The sequence below is a fragment of the Glossina fuscipes genome, unplaced genomic scaffold, assembly GCF_014805625.2.
Source record: "Glossina fuscipes isolate IAEA_lab_2018 unplaced genomic scaffold, Yale_Gfus_2 1, whole genome shotgun sequence".
Taxonomy (NCBI): domain Eukaryota; kingdom Metazoa; phylum Arthropoda; class Insecta; order Diptera; family Glossinidae; genus Glossina; species Glossina fuscipes.
Window position 1 is genome coordinate 12,530,407 of NW_023998415.1, and position 21,374 is coordinate 12,551,780.

At 34.0% G+C, this 21,374-nt stretch overlaps 3 protein-coding genes across 4 annotated transcripts in view; 1 reads left to right on the forward strand and 2 right to left on the reverse strand.

The window, feature by feature from the left end:
• LOC119645037 (ral guanine nucleotide dissociation stimulator-like 1) overlaps positions 1–5,543 on the reverse strand; it is a 38,605-nt gene extending 33,062 nt beyond the window's left edge. For both annotated transcript variants that reach the window (XM_038044833.1, XM_038044832.1), the window contains exon 1: positions 5,234–5,543. The gene's annotated coding sequence lies outside the window, so the exon portion shown is untranslated. The remainder of the gene's footprint in view (positions 1–5,233) is intronic.
• An 898-nt stretch (positions 5,544–6,441) lies between these two features.
• Positions 6,442–9,466, reverse strand: LOC119632377 (G patch domain-containing protein 1 homolog). The gene is made up of 3 exons (XM_038025260.1): positions 9,346–9,466; positions 7,669–9,289; positions 6,442–7,600 (listed from the first exon to the last, which is right to left on the reverse strand). Exons 1-3 carry the CDS (start codon positions 9,401–9,403, stop codon positions 6,442–6,444), a joined length of 2,838 nt encoding a protein of 945 aa, XP_037881188.1. The 5' UTR covers positions 9,404–9,466.
• Positions 9,467–11,066: 1,600 nt separating this feature from the next.
• On the forward strand, positions 11,067–15,490 carry LOC119631695 (dynactin subunit 1). The gene is made up of 3 exons (XM_038024127.1): positions 11,067–11,258; positions 11,408–12,820; positions 12,896–15,490. The coding sequence occupies exons 2-3, from the start codon at positions 11,453–11,455 to the stop codon at positions 15,305–15,307; spliced, it is 3,780 nt and encodes a 1,259-aa protein (XP_037880055.1). The 5' UTR covers positions 11,067–11,258; positions 11,408–11,452; the 3' UTR covers positions 15,308–15,490.
• The last annotated feature ends 5,884 nt before the right edge of the window (positions 15,491–21,374 follow it).

A 21,374-nucleotide genomic window follows, 5' to 3' on the forward strand; every position in this document is an offset into this window, starting at 1 on the left:
ATATACATACAGGAGTTGCCATTTAAAAAAAATTACTATTGTCGAAAGTGCCGCTCTTATAAAGCTTAAGTCCGAATTTTAAAGCCACTAAACCGCTTGATATTTGTAAAAAAGGCATCAATATCCTGTCGGTGAATTACGTATAGAAGAAGTGCATCATTGTTATGTAGTACAACACTTTTAAAGCAACCAATAGCATAGCCGGCCAAGATGCTACTTCGGAAGGAGTCTGGTGTTTCGTTTACAATAACAAAATAACAAAGGGCAAAGTTTAAACAAGGCGTGTATCCGCTATCACGATGTCAAAAATCCAAAATTTAAAGTTAGATTCGCTTCCTTATCGAATCTATTCAGTAGGGAAGATTAGCTCGAAATGCCGTCTCTTTTTAAACTTGAGAAAATAACAATTATCAACAATAAAGAGGTGGGCTCTTGGATTGATGAGGTGCATGATGGTTCTCATTATAATCAGTTTATCGAAGCTAACGGACATCATTTTAATTCGTATATCAAACTAAAACAAGGCTATTATTAGGCGGAAAGATATTTTTCCCCATATTTTGTCTATTTGCTTTCCACTAGCTGAGCTTGAAGTAACTTCTCTTCCGGTTCTTGCTCAACACAACATCAATTGCCATAACACTTTGGAACTCGGTTAAAATCCTTTTCTTTTGCGCTTTTCATATAACTCATGTAGGCTCCGCTTTACAATTTGCACCTGAGAGCACACGACCATCTTTCACATCAAGTGCGCTATTTATGGTTTTTACCGAATTCACTGTCAAGCATCCCTCTTCTATTGAAAGACTCAAACTAAGCATGCTGAGCAAGTTTTTACTATTCAATCGAAAAATTGCACAGTAAATAGTAAAAATGTATAATCTATTAGTTTTGCAACATTATCACATACATGTGTATGTCTTTATCGCTATATAGATGACATATAAGTTCTTCGAGGAATCATTTACTTAAGTTAGTTAAAGTCGAGTTGCTTAAAAAACTTATCCATGGTAATAATAAACAAGAGTAAAAGTAATTATTAAGGAATATATTGGAAATGTACTTTAATAAAAGGTATAAAACTGAATCCGCCTAAGTGGCCGAGTAGGCAAGGGTCTCGACTAACAGCTCAAAGGTCGTGGGTTTCAAATCTCAAGTGCGGTAGTGCTTTTAAGACTTCAGTCTTAGAATTTATTCTCTGGCTATATTTATAATAATAATAATAATAATAATAATAAAACTGATATGAAGGAACTATAATATTTTGTGCAAGAAATTTTGCCTAAAAGTTGAAAAAGAATTTACATACATATATCTTAAACTTCTCTGTTTGGACTATATTTGAATGAATCGTAAAGGGTCGTGTCGCGGTGGAATAAGAATTTCAAAATATTTACTTTTATGATATTAAAAAAACTGGACATAATTGATTTCAAGCTCTCGCTCTTCCATTGTTGTGACGGTTTACACGTGTATTTGTATGTGTTTATCTGCTATGTATTGTGCAAATTATAAATTGTAAAACGAATAATATAAAGTGAAGTTGGTAAGTAAATAGACTCGCGTTTATGATAAAAATACACGTTACACATATAGTTGTGTGCAACTATCCGCCAGTATGTATGGCGTTGTTACGCGAAAAACTCAATGACCGTCAAACAAAAAACTGTTTTTTTTTTTTTTTCTTCTTGCTCCACTCTACGCTTGATTAATTATATCTTTGCTGTTCGTCTCCGAGTTTATGAATGCGTCTATTCGAGTGGTCTCTTTGTAAATAAGCGAACGTACACGCACGTATGTGAGTATAAATCATTTTCTATTCTTCGTTTTTTGTATTGTATCTGTATGTCTTTCGTTTACTAAAAATGCCGTCGAAGACATAATAAAATGCTTTAATGTTTTGTTTTACCCATGAACATTTCTGTGCGTGTGATGTTTTTTTTTTCAAAACTGAACATAACACAAATTAACAAACTTATTCACAACAGGTAGTTGGAGGCCGTTCCATTTGATTTTGCTTTTACTTCCATTTTTGTACATTAAAATAAATTTTTAATAAAAAATTGGCATTAACTTATTGTGTATTTGTATATATGTACACGTGCACAGATCTTTCGGTTTATTAAGACTTCATAAAAGATACGAAGATTAAAAGAACAATCGTGTACAAGTGAAAGATATACGGAAAGGAAAAAAATTTGTTCATTTATAGAGGTAAACATGAATGGTACACCAACCTGGTCACCTGGTTTGGAATTCAACAGAGCGCTACTTAGAAGGCATAAAAAACAATTGATTTCGTTTTTGCGACCATCTGTTTGTTCGCTGTCGTCGGACATGTTGGCGGCGTTCTCAGAAACTTGACTAACACTGGATAATCCAAAATATATAATGTCCCATAAAATATCAACTAGATCCACATTTCAAAGAATGCGGATGGAAACTGAATGTATGAAGTCAGTTCACGAATTCTATACGCTTATGGCTCAATGTTCTCTCTTCTCACTTTTTTCTCGTATTCATCAATCACGTTCTACGCGTGACAGAAAACCCTATTTATTCATTTGCGTATCACAGTTCCTAGCATCATTTATTCTCTATTAGCAAGAGACTAAGCGACAACACCGAGATTCGTAATAATCAGTGGCACAATAACGGTCTATTCTTCATGAATTCGTCGTAATAGAGCACGATCACGTAAATTTTAATGTTTTCTCAAAACTTAACGTATAAAGAAAGTGACAAACAACCACCCCTCCCCTCTGGTGAGGTGATTGTAGAAAAATCGGCAACTCTTGATGTTGTGATACAAAACGATATCCGTTGAACAGAACATATGTTCGAAGTGTCGAAACACGCAGCCAAGAGCTTAGGAGTCTTAAAGGAGTGCAAAAAATACTTTACTGATGCACACTAATAAGATAAATCTGAAAAAAGTGAAATAACATTTTATTTTAGGGCAATGTGGAACAAAGAAAATTTTTTCAAAATCGATTTTATATTCTTGCATATCTACTAAAAATATTCATAGAATTTTTAAAACTATAACTAAATCAATTATAAAAATATAGGTATAAATAAAAATTGGCTTTAAAATGATCAGTTACCAAGTAATTACACTACTATTGGGCGGAAAAGAGGGAAATATTTTTGTTCTATCTTTTTTCTTCTTCTTCTTCTTCTTCTGTTAACATTCAACATACTATAAAAGATATGCAATTTTTTATTCTTGGAAGTATGAAATTTGATTCAAAAAGACATAATTGGCAGGGCCATGTACAAATTCACAATTTTACTAATACATATGCGCCGCACAAGTGAACTTATAATTTTATGTAATGTATCAAAAATAAAAATGTTATCCCATCCCATATTAAATATTGTAAATGTCATACTTTTCTCATATAACGAAACCAAGCCAAAATCACCAACATAATACATATGCCCAAAACATAAAATTTAATTTATTTCAACGAATTTATACAAATAAGATAACTTAAAAACTCTTACGCTGATTGTGGATCAGTAAAACATAAAGTTTCGCAGGTGGAGGCGGAAAAATAGAAATCGTAAATATTAAATATTATGCAAATGAAGATAGTAAACTAATTTAGATAAATAATAATTGATTCTAAACCAAGTTTTTGGTTTTCAACAGCGCGTACTGTTTGTTATCTTAATTCGACACATATGCCTATGCACTTCTGTTCGGGATTCGAGAGAAAGGTCAAGAGGAATAAAGTCAAAATATTACTATAAAAAAATTCAAAAAAATCAATCCAAATAATTAAATTGCAAAGACTTTTTTATAAAAAAAACAAGTACGAACGTTATATTCGGCTAGGGCCGAATCTCGCAAACCCATCGCTAAGCTTTTCGCATCTCTACTGTCCAAGTTCTTTTATTTGATTCCTACACATCGCTGGTATTATTAAGAAAAAATTAATCCATCAGGTCGCGATGTCTACCATATTCATTTCAAAATTAACCCATTATTGGGCAGATAATATATCTTCATTTGAGAAATGCACAAAATAATTTTTAACATTCTATCTTGTTTACGTTATAGTAAATAAGCATAAAACTTCAAAAAAGTGGAAAAAGGTTATTTAATCGCTTGTAATTTTATGTAGGCGTGGCCGATTTTTTCCAATTTTTACACGTAAAAAGTAGAAGAGTTTCACAAAGTAAATTTTTAAAATTTCTTCTTCTTCCTTCTAATTAATAATAAGGAGCAAAAACGAAAGAATTTTTGTTAAAAAGGACCAAAGTTGCGTTCATTTTACACTACGCTGTGGTCTTCTGTTGTGACCAATTTGGCTCACTTTTAATACCAATCCGCGGCGATAAACTTCCAATGATTCTACCAAATTTGAAGTCGATATCTTCATTTCTACGAACAGAAGACAACAAACAACAAACACCGCACAAAGATACCGACGGACAGAAATAGCTAAATCAATTTAGAATTCCACAATGATCAAGAATATAGATAATTTATAGCGTCTCTGAAGCTTCCTTTCCGTTTATGGGCTTTTCTTCCACGTTATGTGAAAAAAGGAAAATCAGTATGCCCCCATCTTACAGTGGTGGATATAAAGGCCTCAAAAACGAATTTTTTGTAATTTTTATTAACCATAGAACAAGAGTCGAATCATATTCTGCGGGGGAATGAAAATAAATGCATAAATAAAATAAACGAAAACCTGTTGTTGCTAAAACGTCATTCAAAAACAGTAGTTTTCGCATAATCGCTCTTTTTTTTCGATTTCTCTCTTTCGGAGCATTCTCCTCCTCAAAATTAATTCTCTTATTTTACTTTATATATGCGGTTGTTGTTTACATTTTTAATGTTTTTGCTTAAGGCATTTCTCTTCTTTTTCTTCTCGTTTTCATCTTATTAGATCGTTTATTCTCTTCTTTTCTTCTTCTTTTCGCTTTCCGTATACAACCGTAATTTAGTCTCCTATTGTTGCTACCGTTGTTGTTGTTGTTGTTGTTATTTTCTATAGCTATTATTTTAATGTTTTTTTTTTTTGCCTTTTTTTTATGTTATGTTTATGTGAAATGCATTTTCACGAAAGCTTATTTTTTTTATGCATTTAAGTATCGAAAATACATATGGTATTGAATGAATTATAAAAGAAAAGTAAATATTAAAAGAAAAATATCGATCATTTAAATAAATAAATAAGTGCTAAGTAATTATTCTAATTTTAGTCTCTCCTACTACCTTGGATTTCTAATGCAAGTTATTGGTTAAAGCGAAACAAGCCAGCACTTGCTTTATGCACTTGTATATGTCTGCGTTGGCCACAAATACCATACAGAAAAATTGCCAACTGGTTAATTAAATAATTGATTTTCACTTTTTTCACTCTGCAATTTTGAACTTGCTCTGCCTGAGCCTATTATTTTATGAGCTAGAAATTTTATTTATACATATTTCCTGTTTTTATACGTATATGCTATTGCGAACGATGCTTTCTCAATTTATTTAATTTTTTTTCCAAAAATTTTCTACTTTCAACATTAATGCAAATTTTTTTCCAATTTTTTTGTTTTTTGAAAATTCAATTTATTTAAAAAACCATTAAGTAACTATGTTGATTGTTAAGTGAAAAAAAAAAAAAAAATTGTAATATTTTTCTTCATATTTATTGCAATATGCAATAATTGTACGTTACACTAACGTATTTTATCACGATTCGTCAGACATTTCGACCTGTACGTACAAACACGTAATTTGCGACTGATTTACCAGGTAAAACTCTCACAACAGTCTTTCTTCTTCTTTTGTTCTTTTTTTTTTCGTTCATTTTTTTTAATATTTCGTTCTCTTACAAGCCCAAGACACCTGAAACTTAAACCAAAAGCCAGCAAATAAGCTTAGCTAGAAGCTAAATTCAAACACACTCTCTGCTTTTTTATATAATGGTAGTGAGATCGTTAATATTTTACTCACTAATAGTTATGTACATTTAAATGTTTTGGTCTTTTCAACTCCATTCACACTTTATTTAAACGATCGATCCAACTTTAAAATTTTAACCATTGACTTCTCTCTTCGCTCTTTTGAGATTCGAAAAAAAAAAAAATAAAATAAAATAAAAATAAAAAAAGTCATTACTCACGAATGTGTTAACCCTTTCTATTATTAAAACTGAAAAAAAAAAAAAAAAAACAAAACAAAATTACATTTTAAAACATCTGTTTCCATAACTTTGCACTTTTGAAAACAGCGCGTATTATGAATCGCGCATAACGGAAAAACCTTATTTGTTATCACATGCGATCAAGGCAAGCAATAAAATAGAACAAGATATAACCCACGAAGGTACATTTTTAAAAAAAATAATACAGATCATTAGAAAAATTTTTATGCAAATATAATATAAAAGTTAAATCGAAAATGAAATTGAAATTATCTTAGGTATGGCATCAATATTTATTCTTTTTATGACTCTTTTTCTTTTTACCATGCTTCTTTGTCTTTTTATGAACCTTATGGCTTTTATGTTTTCTATGCTTGGTCTCCAACAAGTTTTTCTTTTTCGACTTTTTCATCTTCTTTCTTTTATTCTTTTGGCCGCCTTCCTTGCCTACACTACTATCAGTGCCATCGCTGCTCGCGCTGCTGCTATCAGTCACATCGTCCGAGCTTTGTAAAGATTTTGATTTTTCAATCCATATTTCGCCCGTCTGCGTATTGGAAATTATTTTTTGTTTATTAAATATATCCAATAATTTAGCATCCAATGTTTCACTTAAAAACTCCGTACAATTTTCGGTGGCTAATTCATTTTTATTTAATTGCGTAGGCAAAGCTGGACCATATGTGTTGGAATCTTCTTCTAATTTACTACTCGATGCCTTGGTGGCTTTTGCTTTAAACTGAATTTTTTCCGCTTGGAAACAATCTTTATGAATATCATTCGGCTCCTTAGTATTATTGTTAGCGCCTTTTTCAGGAGCAGCAAACAGAGCTTTAAATATGCCTCTAGGCGGCGAAGTGTTTCTAAGCAGGTTGGCTACTAATGGAGCCGAATTTGCTTTTGAGTCTTCGTTAGCTTTGTCTTGTCTTTCTTTTACATTTGATTCTTCGTCTGAGTCACTGTCAGAAAAAATCGACTTGAAAAGTTCCTTTTTCTCAATTACGGATTTATTTAAACCCTCAATGACTTCCTTTTCCAAATCCGTCTTTGGTGTAAAAGATTTTGTGGTAAGCTTTTTTTGCAACGTTTCGAAAGAGTTTACCTCAGCAATTGCATTTTCTTGTTCTATTGTTCGGTTTATTTCTTCTATTGGCTGTATCACAGACACCGCTATAGGTTTCGATACTATTACAGGTGTTTGAAAATCTTCCTTTCTATTAATACTCGTTTCCAGATAGTTAAATATAGATAGCTTAGTCTTTTTCTTTGGCCTTTTCTGGTCTTCCATAAGACCTCCAAAGGGCTCAGCGATGTTATAACGTTTGCAAAGTAGGGCATGTGGCTTCCACATCACTTTAATCCTTTCCACATTGATACGGTTTGAATTGTTTTCAGCACACTCGGAGACTTTCTGTTTGGTAACCAGTTCGGCTTCAGAGACAAACCTGAAAATGGTAAACATGTCAACTTCTCTTCTATGTCAGCATTTATATTATATATATTTATATCGTACCTGTCAGACATAAGGCCCTGCAGAGGCCTATATAGTTTTCTTGCTTGTATAAATTCCCTTAATTCCGTTTGCCTGTCCCACAACGACAATTCTACCGGTTGGATGTTGTTAAGGAACAGCGAAATTTCTTTTTCGTCGCTTATGTTGGCTGCTAAAAATTTTTCATATCTCTCTTGTTTTTTAGAGCCATTAAGGAATGGCTTGAAGGTGCCAGAGAATTCGCTTTGCTCATTTTGTTTGATTGTCGATTCTTCACCATCAACATTGATAACTCCTCCCGTCGTAAAACAATTGGACTTTAAAGAAATCTTTTCTAGTAAAACGTCGGTTTTCTTCTGTCTTTCTTTAAACATTTGCTGCATTTCTATCAAGGAAGGTTCTCGTTTTCCTTGCGATGAAATTCCAGAGTGGTCAGGATCTTTTATTTCTTCGCCAAGCAGTTGTGACCGTTGACTTCTTGTTATTTCACTTCCTGTGAATTGCTCAATTTTCCTATCCAATTGCCTGACCTTTCGGGGATCTAAAGGTTCAAATCGGCTGCGACGCTGTAGCCAATTCCTTGGTTGCCAACCAAACGGTATTTTAATTTCGTATACCAAAGATTGTTTGGCAGTTCTCTCTAGCGCAAATTCTTGAAATACAAAATCTTTTGCTTCCTTGGATTTTTGGGCAGCTCTTTTATTTTGTTGTTTATCCTCTAAAGCAAAATCGTAACGTGTCAAATCTTCTGCGGCAAAAACATCCTCATCGTCATCGTCTTCAAATGCTCCGATACCGAACGCTTGACCAGTAAAGGATATCTTTTTGTTCGTTTTACTCCATACCTGCAAGGTCTTGGAAGTATTTAACTGCTCTCGGGATTTGTTAACGACAGTATCTCTAGCGGAGTCCCCCAAGATTGAATTTCTACTTAACGGTACATAATTCAGGCCATAACGATCTTCCTTAGAAACGCAAGGAGGCATATCGTAATCCTCTGGGGCAAAAGTAATTTCATCATTATCATCATCATCATCTGCATCACTAACATCCTCCTCCTCGCTGCCTGCATTAAAATTTTCATCTTTTAATGATGCTTTGCTAGTACCCGGCAACTCACAGCCATATCTTTCTAAAAGATATTGTTCACGTTTATACCTTTCACGATCTCTTCTTTTTGCTTGGCGAGTTTGCCTTGGTCCTATGCCTTGACCGGGCCGCCATCCCCACGCTTTTAATATACGCACGGACACTTTATCTCTGACGGATTTAATTAAATGATACAAAACGGGTTCACCGGGTATTGGAGTTATACTTTGTTCCAAATATTTTCGCTTTCGAGTATGTTCTTGTTCCACAATAGTATAATCTTCACTAATTTTCAAGCCCCTTGGAGCAATGCCGAACTCACCACGATCTTCTTCATCCATAAAATCTTCTGGACATTGATTAAAACGCTCAGTTGCTTTTTCGTTGCGCGAACTTTTAAAACTGCGAGGTGTCCAGCCCTCTTTGGATCCGACGGTATTCCAATAGCCGGCACTGAAACCCCCCGTAAAGGCGCCATGAAAACGTCTTTTTCCTTGATCATCGGTGACTATTTGATCTTGCACATGAAGTGGTTTTTTGGATGGAACCTGATCTGAGAGTAATATTTATTTTTAATTTTGATTAAAATATAGCCTATTTCAAACCAACCTAGTTCGAGAAGTGGCAATGATGTCCCGAAACAATGCAAATTGTCTTCTGAAAACATTTTTTTGTACAGAAAAAAATTGCAGTAGAACACAATTTTACAAAACAAACACTTGATATTATCTATTTATTCGCGTTTAAATCAAATCAATCCATATGGCAGAAATCGATAGCGGCTCTTTCGATAACACATAATGCAAGTTTCGTTTCAGTTTTCAGAAAATCTCAAGTAACACTCAAAGAAAATAATGAAAAATTTTACACAAACGCTACCAGGTCAGAGAGTTAGTCATAAGGAAGTGGAATAATTTTGTCGCTTTCAAGAGAGGAATTTCTGTTAATAAATGGTGAATTCGTTATAGATAGGCCCTAATCTGAAGCAAAAGGCTTAGTCGCGTTTAGTATTACTGCATCGCACTAGTGTTGGACTTTTAACAGTGAGTGCGTTTAGAATTCCTTGTTGTGAGAAATCATGCAAGATAATATACCAAAATATATACATTCTAAAGGACGTAAATTTCAATGAGCTCATGACTCCTTGCAAGCAGTATGCATTTTATTTTATAAATTTGGCAGTTTTTAAAATGAAAAGAAGACTTATCTCATGAATAATAAAATTGTTGAGAGACGTTTTTGAACTGCGATCTACTAAACACTTAACATTCGCATATAATTTGCACAATACCTAACACTACTGTATGGGGGCTGATACACGCAGGCGTTATTCCGATTTCCAGTTTGGGACTTTTTGCAAAAACTTACTAATGCATTTCTTCTTTTTTGTATTATATAATTTGCAATTTGGGTTTAAACTAGCAACAAAGAACATTTATTTAAAGTTGAAATTGATGTGTTAGAGGGTCATAAGCGGTAATTTTCAAATTACGAATTAATTAATACACAAAAAGAAATGATCGTCATTTCTTCTTGTGCTTTTCTTTTTGTGTGATACATGCAAAACCATATGACCTGTCAATTCCCATAAGCTTTTCTAAAGAGTCGGCAAAGTTGAAACCCTAACGGGCAAATATCACTAACCCCTCATTGCGTCGCTCCTAAGTAGCTGACTTCATTTACATAAATTTTTTTATTTTTGATATGAAATAATATGGTAACGTGGCTCTCATTAATTTTACCATTTAAAATTTGAATACCTGGATAACGCAATTATGCTTTATTGTATTTCAAGTCGTTAATAACCCGAAAGATACAATCACGCGTTACTGCGTCAGCCTTTTTTTGTCTAATTCTAAGAGGAGACAAATGGTTATTTTGTCTTAAATAAAAGGAAGAAACGAAAATCTGTTATTTGGAATTTCTATTGGACCAGTTTTCATGCAATGCTTTTCTTATTTTTTCTCTTAACTTAACTGCCCTCAACACGGTAATGTTTCATGTTGTCAGGTTTGTTATTTTTGCATGCAAAAAAAATTTGTTAAATTATCAAACGGAGGTATATGTTTCGATTGTAAAACAAGTCGTGGGTTCGGTAATGTAAAAATACAGTTAATATATTGATATATTTATCCCCAAATTAAGTTGTGTACTGGGCTGTTTACTCACTGCGACTATTTATCCCCATTTATGAAGATGTAAAGGCAAAAGACACTAAATGAACATTTAATTGCAAAATAGTTTCGACTTTCCGCTTATCGATATGCCTTGCGATAACAGCAATGTTCTAGTAATCGATGGAAGCTCCTCCTTATCTGAGAAATTCTTTCCATTTATCTGCGTTAATTTTATTTAGAAAACTTTTCTTCATTTTCGTTTTAGTATAATTTGCAAAGTGAGAATTAAAAACCAAGGTATCCAGAAGACGTTCATTAGCTGCAGGCTCTTGATTATATTATCAGATTTGCGGCAATAATCTTACACCTAAAAGTAAAACGCAGTAATCGTATTTCATCGAAACGGTTAGTAGTCGTGCTGCAACTACAGCATCATCAGAAGTGACTAATTTTCTCGCCCTAAATTAATTTAGTGTTAATATCGAATATTTAATTTGGTTAGTTTAAAGAAAAATTCTTTTAAAATTTCTATTTTCCTTTTTCTGCTCCCTTAGGTTTGTGTGTTGCTTTGAGCAGGACGCTAAGAAAGTGGTGTAAAAATGTCGGAAAAAAATATAAAAGTGGGTGCGCGTGTCGAGCTAACTGGCAGACAATTGCAAGGAACTGTAGCCTACGTGGGTATGACCGGTTTTGCTGTTGGCAAGTGGGTGGGGGTGGTTTTAGATGAACCTCAGGGTAGAAATAATGGTACTATTAGGGGCCAAGCATATTTCGAATGCCCGGACAGCTACGGTATGTTTGTGAGACCCACTCAATTGAAAGTAGTCTGTCCGGCACCAGATAGTCGCAAGTCAATCGAGGATGTCAGTTTGACAGGCGATACTCCAAAGCATACTGCTCCCCAACCCACTAAAGCCAGGCTGGGCGGGTCCAGAGGCTCACTTTCCTCCAGTCGTCAGTCTCTGCTCGGTTCGCGTACGCAAATCTCCACATCGTTAATAGAACGTAGCAGTAGTACGGCCAGCAGTGTTAGTAGGAAAAACATACAACAACCAGTCGCGCCCAGTGGACTCACGAAAGATAATAAGAGTTCAGCCTCAAGTACTTCTTTGGCTGCGGCCGCATCCTTTGGCAATGAAAGTAACAACAGCAATACCTCGAAACGTGCCTCATTTGTAGAGACTGGCTTCTTGGAAATATTGAAACCTCAATTTACTTCCTCACAACCCATACGATCGCCTTCATTTACCGCTCCATCACCTGGTTTGAATGGCGAGGAGAAAGCTACATTAACCGAGCAAAAAAAACAAATCGAGGACCTGCAAATTCAAGTAACGGATTTAACGGAAAAATTGGAAACTCTGAAACAACGTCGCAGTGAAGACAAAGAACGTCTGCGTGAGTTCGATAAAATGAAAATTCAATTCGAGCAATTGCAAGAATTCCGCACAAAAATCATGGCCGCTCAGGCATGCTTACAGAAAGAGGTATTGCGAGCGAAACAAGAAACCAAAGATGCTATCGAGGCTAAAGAACGACATGCTCAAGAGATGGCAGAATTAGCTGACAACGTGGAACTTATCACTTTAGACAAGGAAATGGCTGAAGAAAAGGCAGACACTTTACAATTAGAATTAGATGCAGCCAGGGAACGCATTGATGAGTTGCAAGTAGATTTTGAAATTCTACGATCGGAAATGCAAAACAAAGCAGAAAATTCTCTAAGCTCTATAAGTACCGAAGGTGGTATTTCATCATATGAATTCAAGCAATTGGAACAACAAAACTTACGTTTGAAAGAAACATTAGTGCGTCTGCGTGATCTATCAGCTCATGACAAACATGATATACAAAAGCTTACGAAAGAATTGGAAATGAAGAGATCGGAAGTGGCTGAATTAGAGAGAACTAAGGAAAAATTATCGGGAAAAATTGATGAGCTCGAATCGAATGTAGCTGACTTACAGGTAAACTAAGAAATATGGCAAACGAATGAGATTCCCTTTTTTATGGATATTACTTTAAATTTTTACTATGCCCAGGAACAAGTCGATGCGGCTTTAGGTGCTGAAGAGATGGTTGAACAATTGGCGGAAAAGAAAATGGAACTGGAAGATAGAGTAAAATTATTGGAGGACGACATAGCTGAGCTGGAAGCTCTTGAAGAAGTTCACGAGCAATTAGTTGAAAGTAATCATGATTTGGAAATGGATTTACGTGAAGAACTCGATAATGCGCACGCTTCTAAAAAAGAGGTACTTCGCGAACGAGATGCCGCGATCGAAACTATTTACGATCGCGAGCAAACTATTAATAAATTCCGCGAACTTGTGCAGAAACTAAGCGAAGAAAATACCGAGCTGAAAAGAGAAAAGGTTTCAGCGACAGCTGAACAAAAGTCTTTACAAGACATGCAAGTGAAGATTTCAAACGAAACGATAGATTACAAGCAAATGTTTGCGGAATCTAAAGCATATACTCGAGCTATCGATGTACAACTTAGGAAAAATGAATTGTGTCAGGCCAACGAACATGTGCAAATGCTTTCCGCTTTTATGCCAGAATCGTTCATGAGTCGTGGTGGTGATCACGATTCTATTTTAGTGATTTTATTAATATCGCGTTTGGTATTCAAATGCGGGATTATTATTAGCCAAACTCGTGAAAGATTTCCGGCGGTAGAAAATCCCACCAGAGATTCTATTCTACAAGATCATAAAGCTCAACAATTTGCCTTCAAGTGTCGCCTTTTGCACTACGTGCACAATCTGCAATGTGCTTTACATCAAATCCTATATGGCTTAAATAGCTGTCAACCGGAAACATTATTGAGGGCAGGCAACTCATTGCCCGAAATGGTAGCGCAAGAAAAAAATGTTGATGGCATAATAGAACTATTAAAGTCGAATCAGTTGGATGAAAATTCCTCCACTGATAATATTGAAAAATGTGTAACTTTCTTTAATGCCATGAATTCTGTTCTATTGGCTGGTGAGGATTTACTTAATGAGACTCAAATGATACGAGATTGTGTGGCTGCTCTGGCATCAGCTTGTGACTCAATTTCGAATGACACTGCGGTCGCTAAAGCTATACTCAGCGCAGAGAGCGGGAGAAGTGATGCCGCTTCATTAATGGAATTTCTAGCAGATAACGTAGAGTCTATAAAGCAACAAGTTAAGCTTATTAGGAGAAGACTGCCCCAAGATTTGCAGATTACCAAATGCGGTATATCAGTGCGCAGATTGGATGCCATGCGTCAGTTGACACATGCTTTAAGTCGCATTATGTCTGCGCTACATCAAGGCATTAAGCAGTCAATGGCTGTCATAGTAGGTAATATTAAAGATGATACCGCTGCTGAACATACCGTTGAGCCTACGAAATTCTGGCACTTGCTTTCAGAAGTTTGTGAGAGAATTTATGAACAAGATGATCGCGGCCCTTCACAAAACTTTAAGAGCGTTCTTGGTCAAGCTAATACAGATTTACAGCAAATTGCTCAGTATTTACTAGACAATGAATATGAAATCATGTCCAGCGCTAATCAACGTCAAGTGAAACCACCCTCGCCCATAATATTGAGAGCACAAATGATTAAAAAGCAATTAGAACAAAAAAATATACTGGCGGCCACTTTGGAAAACCGAGAAGCCGATATTAAGCAATTGAAATTGGCCGGCAAAATGAAGCAAAATGAACTGTCCGAAATGCAGATACGTAAGGATTTGGCTGAAAAGAAACTCTCAGTTCTCCAAGCTGAATTCGATCATACAGTTGAGAAATGGAAGCGTCAATATGAAGAAGCTCGCGTGAAATTAGAACAAAAAGAAAAAGATTATGAAATGACTATGGATCATTTACAAGATGACATTGAGGCTTTAGAGAATGAAAGGACGAACCTGAGGGAGAAACTTAAACTTGTGACTGGCAAGAGAACTGATGTACCGTATATCAATGCCACAACACCATCAGGCGGTGGCGGCCACGCGTACGCTTCTGCAGGGGTTGGTGGTAGTGCTCCTCTTATAGTCGAGGAATTACAACTGCTTAAACAGGTCATTAATATTGAGCGCACTGAACGTCTACGTTTGCAAGCGCAACAAATTAAAGAAAAATTAAAGAAGTTCGATCCAATATTTGTCCCTCAGCCAAAAGAAAGACGTATTATAGAATTGGAATCGGAGCTAACAAAAATGAAACATGCTTGGGCTCTGTCGTTATTGAGGACACCACCAAAATCTTCAAGCAGTCAAGTGACGAACGTGCAGCCCCCGATAGCACTACAACGCAAGCATATAAAGGCCCTCGCCAAAACGGAAATATCCAATAGAGCTAATCAATTAGCCGCCGAAATTCTAAATGAATATTTGCGTCGTAAACCCCATCGAGCGACCGCTTGCCAGTTTGGCGCATTTCCCACAGTGGAAATAAAGCAAATATTACAATTGTAAAGGGTAAAAATTAAATATTTGTATGTATGTATTAATATTTAAGCACAAATTTTGAAATATTCTTCAATTCTCCGTTCTTCACTTATGCCCGAGCAAAAAATATTAGCAAGTCGTTTAAGTAGAAAAAACGACATCGGAGTCGAATTTTAAATTTAAATTTAAAATGTGCAAAAAAAAAAAAAAGAAAAAATCAGTTAACCAACGAATTGCGAAATTAATGTTCGTTGCTTAATGTAAATACATTTTGAAATCGTTGAGCACCCTTTTTATAACAATTATGAGCGTATTCGAAAACTTACTATATATACTTATATTTTTTTGGCAATTAATACATTTAGCTTAAAATTGGAATTGGAAGCACTCTATGTATACTTTTTGGACTTCATTAATCGGTATAATGATTGATATTCAGCTTTATTAATTTTTTTTTTTTTTTTTTTTTTTTTTGTTATACTTTGTTGAATATCAATTTCGAATTCAATTTTATTTTACTTTTTTCCTTCTATTTATTGTTGTCAACATTAAATTAATTGGAAAAAATTTGCTTATTTTAATTTTTCAAATACATTTTGTAAAACACATCAATCCGAATTTTAACGTAAAATATTTTTTTTTTATAACGGATTGATTGATTACGCTCCTTCCCCTATATTTTTATTCACTAACAAAATACGAAAATACCATAATAACCGTGCAGTATGGACGTATGGAGTATATCAGCATATATGTATGTGTTGTACATAGTTTTTATTTTCACCTAATTACCAAATAATTTCCTACACAGAGTGGACATTTTCGCATCTCGGATTTCAAGTTAAGTAAAGAACACTTCACTTTAGTTAGGGTAGATTGTTGTACGGTTGTGGTACAACCGTAGCCCCTTTGTAACGTGCATTAGCACACTAAATGTGCGTAACAAATTAAGAGTTTACTAAATTCTAAGTTAGGATGTGTTTTATCGATATTGAATTGAAATAAATTATTCGAAATTTGAAATTTAAAAAAAAAAAAAATGTTCAGCTTGAAAAGCCAAGGATCTATTACAAGAGTTTTAGAAATTTCCGGATCGTTTCCATTTATCGTTTGGAAAAAAGAAAATCAAAATATAAACTTAAGTTTATTTTTCATTAATTATAATTAAACCGATTGAAATTAATTCATGTCTCTATTATATCTAGAAAAGTACTTAAAAATTTATGAAATTATTTTCCAGATTACATTTCAAAATTTACAAACCTGAAAAGTTCCTTCGTATAGTGATGATAGCGAAAATTTCGATCCGGAAGAGCGTATTTACTTATTTTCATTAATTAATATCACAATTATTGCTGCTGTTGCCCATTTTAGTTTCACGGTCAACAAAATTCGAATCTCAACAACAATTATTATTTCAAAAGAACTTTATTGATACAAAATTTTTACTTAATTTGCATAAGAGAATAATAGAATCATAATGTAAGTTTGAATTTTAATAATAAGTGTAATGTAATTGCGCAAAGAAACGTAATCTACTTTGCAAGGTACGTATAAAAGTTTTTTTTATCTGAGTTATGAGGTATTATATTAAAAAAAAAATAAATAAATATATAAAAGTAAAAGGACAAAATATAATCCGCAAAAATTGTTGATTAATTTGCTGATGTTTGATCGCCTGGTAAAAAGTCCAAAATAGCCAAATTTGAAAAAATAATGTGATTCGGCCAGAAAAAAATTAAAAAAGAAAGAATCGAAAACTTTTATGCATCAATATAAATAACGCATTGATCGTTAAATTAAATGATTTTTTACGGAACATATAATCTGCTCTATGTTCAAGTTTAGTGCCTATTGCAGAAGCATGACGGTATTATAATATAGGTACAAAATGCGGATTACACAGACGATACGAAGTCAATGTATATTCTTAATCAATGAAATACACTGAGTAAACGGCGGAGCCATTGTGCGTTTTTTAGAAAAAATTTTTTTTTTTTTTTTTTAATTAGCTTAATAGAAGATGTCTTGTTTTTTGAACCTTTTAGTAACCGTTGCCCTGGCATGTCGCTGCATCTCGGCCGCTAAGTTTAATATTTCAAACAATTCAATTTGCTCGTATACGGTAATGCTACAAATGGATTATACCTGACGCCTTCAGTACTGCCTCAGGTGTGCAGCAATCCTTCTGTTCGTTCATAAAACTAGCGATTCAAAATGAAGAAACATTGATGCAGAAGGCCGCATTTTTAATAATAGTCGGAACGTGAAATATATTTATTTACAAATGTACAAGAAAAAGTTGTAAACAGATGGAAAGCAAAGAAATAGTTCTTCGAGTAGCTACTAGCGAATTATGTGCCAATTATGATGTAATAACAAGTCAGGAATTCTTTCCCAATTTAATCCTTAATAAATATCTTTATCGCAAATTTAAATTTTTATCTTTTTGCTAATCAAAATTCAACCCGTTCTGTTCCATGCCGTGATATGAAAATTTAAAATGGCCGTCAATGCAAAAAGTGGCCCATTTCTGTTCTAGGATACGTGAAAGAAATTTCATTATCAAAAAAAAACGAGTTGCACTTGCACTTGGTTGCGGTTGGAGCCGAGAACGACTCTATATAAAAAAATTTAAAGTAATTATGAGTTTGACTAAACAATTATAAATTTTTGTACCGATTTCTTTGCCATTTTGTAGCGTGTAAAGTATAGAATGTGCGATATGGCAAAAGCGGTACTCTACCAAACTAAAAACTTCAAGGAAATAGAATGAGGTAGAAAATTTGAAGGTGGAAGGGACGTTTTATAGTGCAAAGTAACCAACTAGCCAATATCTTATATCTTATAGCGACCGATTTAGGCGAATTGTTCCTTTAAATGCTAGGTTTGGAAATTGGCGCAGAAATGATATAGAGAAAGTCCGAAACTCATTGCTCATTATGTAAAAAAAAAAAAAAAAAAAAAAAAAAAAAAAACTTCAGACTAATTGCCTTTGTGGGACTTCAAATAGACAAGAAAAAATAAAGGAAATATGGATCCATGGCGATGGCCACGATTTCACCCACCAGACTTATATTAGGTGCTGAAGGTATAGAAAAAGTTAGTAAACTAAAAAAAATCTCCTAGTTATGATTGAAAAAGTCTTTCAATTCAATGGAAAGAACAAAGATGATCAGTATCTAAATCAAATAAATCAGAAAATGTTGTAAAGTCATCTGTGTAAGGTAGTAGTTGAAAGGACATATTTACGAAGGAGAGGAGGAGTATTTGCGGGGAGTTCGGGAACGCAAAATTGTTATTCCTGCCGACTGGTTCGTAGTAGTCCCGATTAATAACAACAAGGCAAAGTATTTAAAAATGTGCCAAAGCGACAGGGCAGGATAAGAAAACATTTGCCCACCAAATAATTTCTTTAATATGACTGCTCAGCATTATCAGCCTGCTGACTCCATGCAACAGATGTACACGGTTTAAAGTGCACGGACGAAGTTTTAGATATATTTAAGAATTTTCCGTTCAAGTCAATCAAGGGTTGTAGAACCTGTTTCATTCTACATTTCTATCGTCTGCAAGCATAAATAATAAATTCAAATTGATAGTGCGCATAGGTTATTATGAATGAAGGAGACTTCAAATTATTATTATTATTTATTATGAATTTAGAGCCAGAGAATCAATTCTAAGGCTAAAGTCTTAAAAGCACTAGCATGCATCTAAGGCTTTCGGCTTTATTAAAAACTCTACCGCATTTGAGATTTGAACCCACGACCATTGAGTTGCTAGTCGAGGCTCTTGCCTACTCGGCCACTCAGGCGGATGACACTGCGTGTAACACATTCATTCGCAAGGATATGTTTGAAAATTAGCGCAATCGTGAGTTAAAGGGAGAAGATTTGCCCTGCGGTGTATGCATACGCACACACATATATATATATATATATATATATTAATATGTATTTAACCTTAGCCGAAAAGCATTAATAACTATCAATCATCAGTTCATATCTTTTGTTTCTTTTTTGTTTTATATATATATATATATATATATATATATATATATTGTATTGTTGTTGTTGTTGTTGTTGTTGTTTTTCTCATATTCATATTTTTTAGTTACAATTACATTCGTTTTGGTCTACTCTTCATGCATATGGATTCTGAAAGCTTACGAAACATTGTGGTTATCATAATGATGATCATCATCATCACTGCCATTGAATACATAAATTGGAATGTGTGCATATATGCATTTATGTATGTATGTATGTATGTATGTATGTATTTATGTTACCTGCACATAAATGAACATAAGTTGGTAACTTTTGTTTGATTTCTTTGTATTTGTTTTTTTTCTCTTTCAGTTTTCTGTTAAAGTTCTTTTATTGTTTTGTTATTATTGTTCTTTGCCATAGTACACAAGATAGGGTCTTAATTCACCTTCTTTCAATTTCCCTTACAATTGCTCAAGTGGAACTTATACATTAGAGATGGACGAGTGAATAGTTTTTTAATTGCAATAACAAACTGCTGCCATATGCCGTATACTGTAAAACTCTGAATATATTTTGAAGAATGTTTTTTAACTAAAACTAGCATAACATCATTTATTTTGAATGTGTTAATAATGGATATTCAACGTTTGTTTCATTTGCCATGATATAAATTTAATTTGATTAACGTTCGCATTTTGGCATCTTAATCTTTGTTGTTGCGCCTCAATGCTATTACCTTTACTGTGGGCGAATTTTCTTTAATCTTTTCCGCGCAAATAGGTAAGACAAGGCTCCGGTACACCGCTCTCAGCATATAGTTTTTTTATAATAGCGGAAGCAAGACAGTTTTATGTAAAAACCAGTGAAAGCATTATACTAGGACAAGGCCCACTGTTAAATATCCTACACGAGTTCGTTGCTCACATTAGTTACTATATGGGAAGGGGTTAAAAAAAAAAAAGACTCGATTCGAAGCATTTTCTGTACCGCTTGTCCTTGAGCTAAAATATAGCGGTGTGTTGAACATAACAACACAACATGGACGAACGATTCAGAAAGTCATTGAGAACCGGTCGATGTAATAAAAGAAGGGTTTATGTCAGGTCGCTTTCGGTGTCACACGAGTCACTACTAGCTTATACCACAAGCGGTATAAGTTATAAAAATTTTAGTGATTATAGTAGGTCTTGCTGTCCTTTTCCAAGTTTTATGTGAAAGTTAAACTAACTCTTTCATCTTCAACTTGATTTAAGGCTTTCCACATCCAGTCGCCTTCTTTTTATTTTAAGCTTACGTTCTATATATATATATTTTAGTAAATAATGTTCTGAATAATATAATATCACGATATTCTTTGAACTAATTAATCTATTTGTATTCGGATATTCTTCGCTTAGAACATTGCGTCAATTACATCATGGCATCTTAAGAATTAACCTAACCCTTACCCGTTCACATTGTCAAATATGAATCCTTTTCGGATGATTTTCGTATTTTGTTCTTTTTGACGACCATTTCACATACAGTGATTTTGTTTTAGCATTTGATCCGAATTTCGTTGATCACTTTCAATTACAGCGCGAATAAACTAAGGAAAGTAAAGTTGAATATATGATCTGAGTATAATCGTATGTGTCTTCATTGATGCATTCATATGAATTGAAGAAGTATTGAATTTCGTTGGCAGAGAGCGAGGGATACTTGGAGACACATATGCATATATATATATATATACTAGCTTCATAAGCATATAAATAATGATTATTCAACATTACATTAATTTGTAAACCTAGACATTGGGTTGTGTATCTTTTTCATCAACCATTTGATAAACCCGGAGCCGATTACAACTGCTGCTGCCAAAATGCATTAGTTTGGAACGTTCTTGAGTGTGTGTAAGAAACTTGTTACCTGGCCACGTCTCTGTAGGTTTCAAATTTTTTTTTCGTGGTAAATACATACCATACGTTGGGGTTATTGCTTGCAACTTTGCTTTTTCTTTTGATTTTGCATAAATAAACATGATTCTGTGTACGTTTTTTTTCCATTCCTTTTGCTCAGAAGGAAATTTAACAGATATATATATATATATATATATG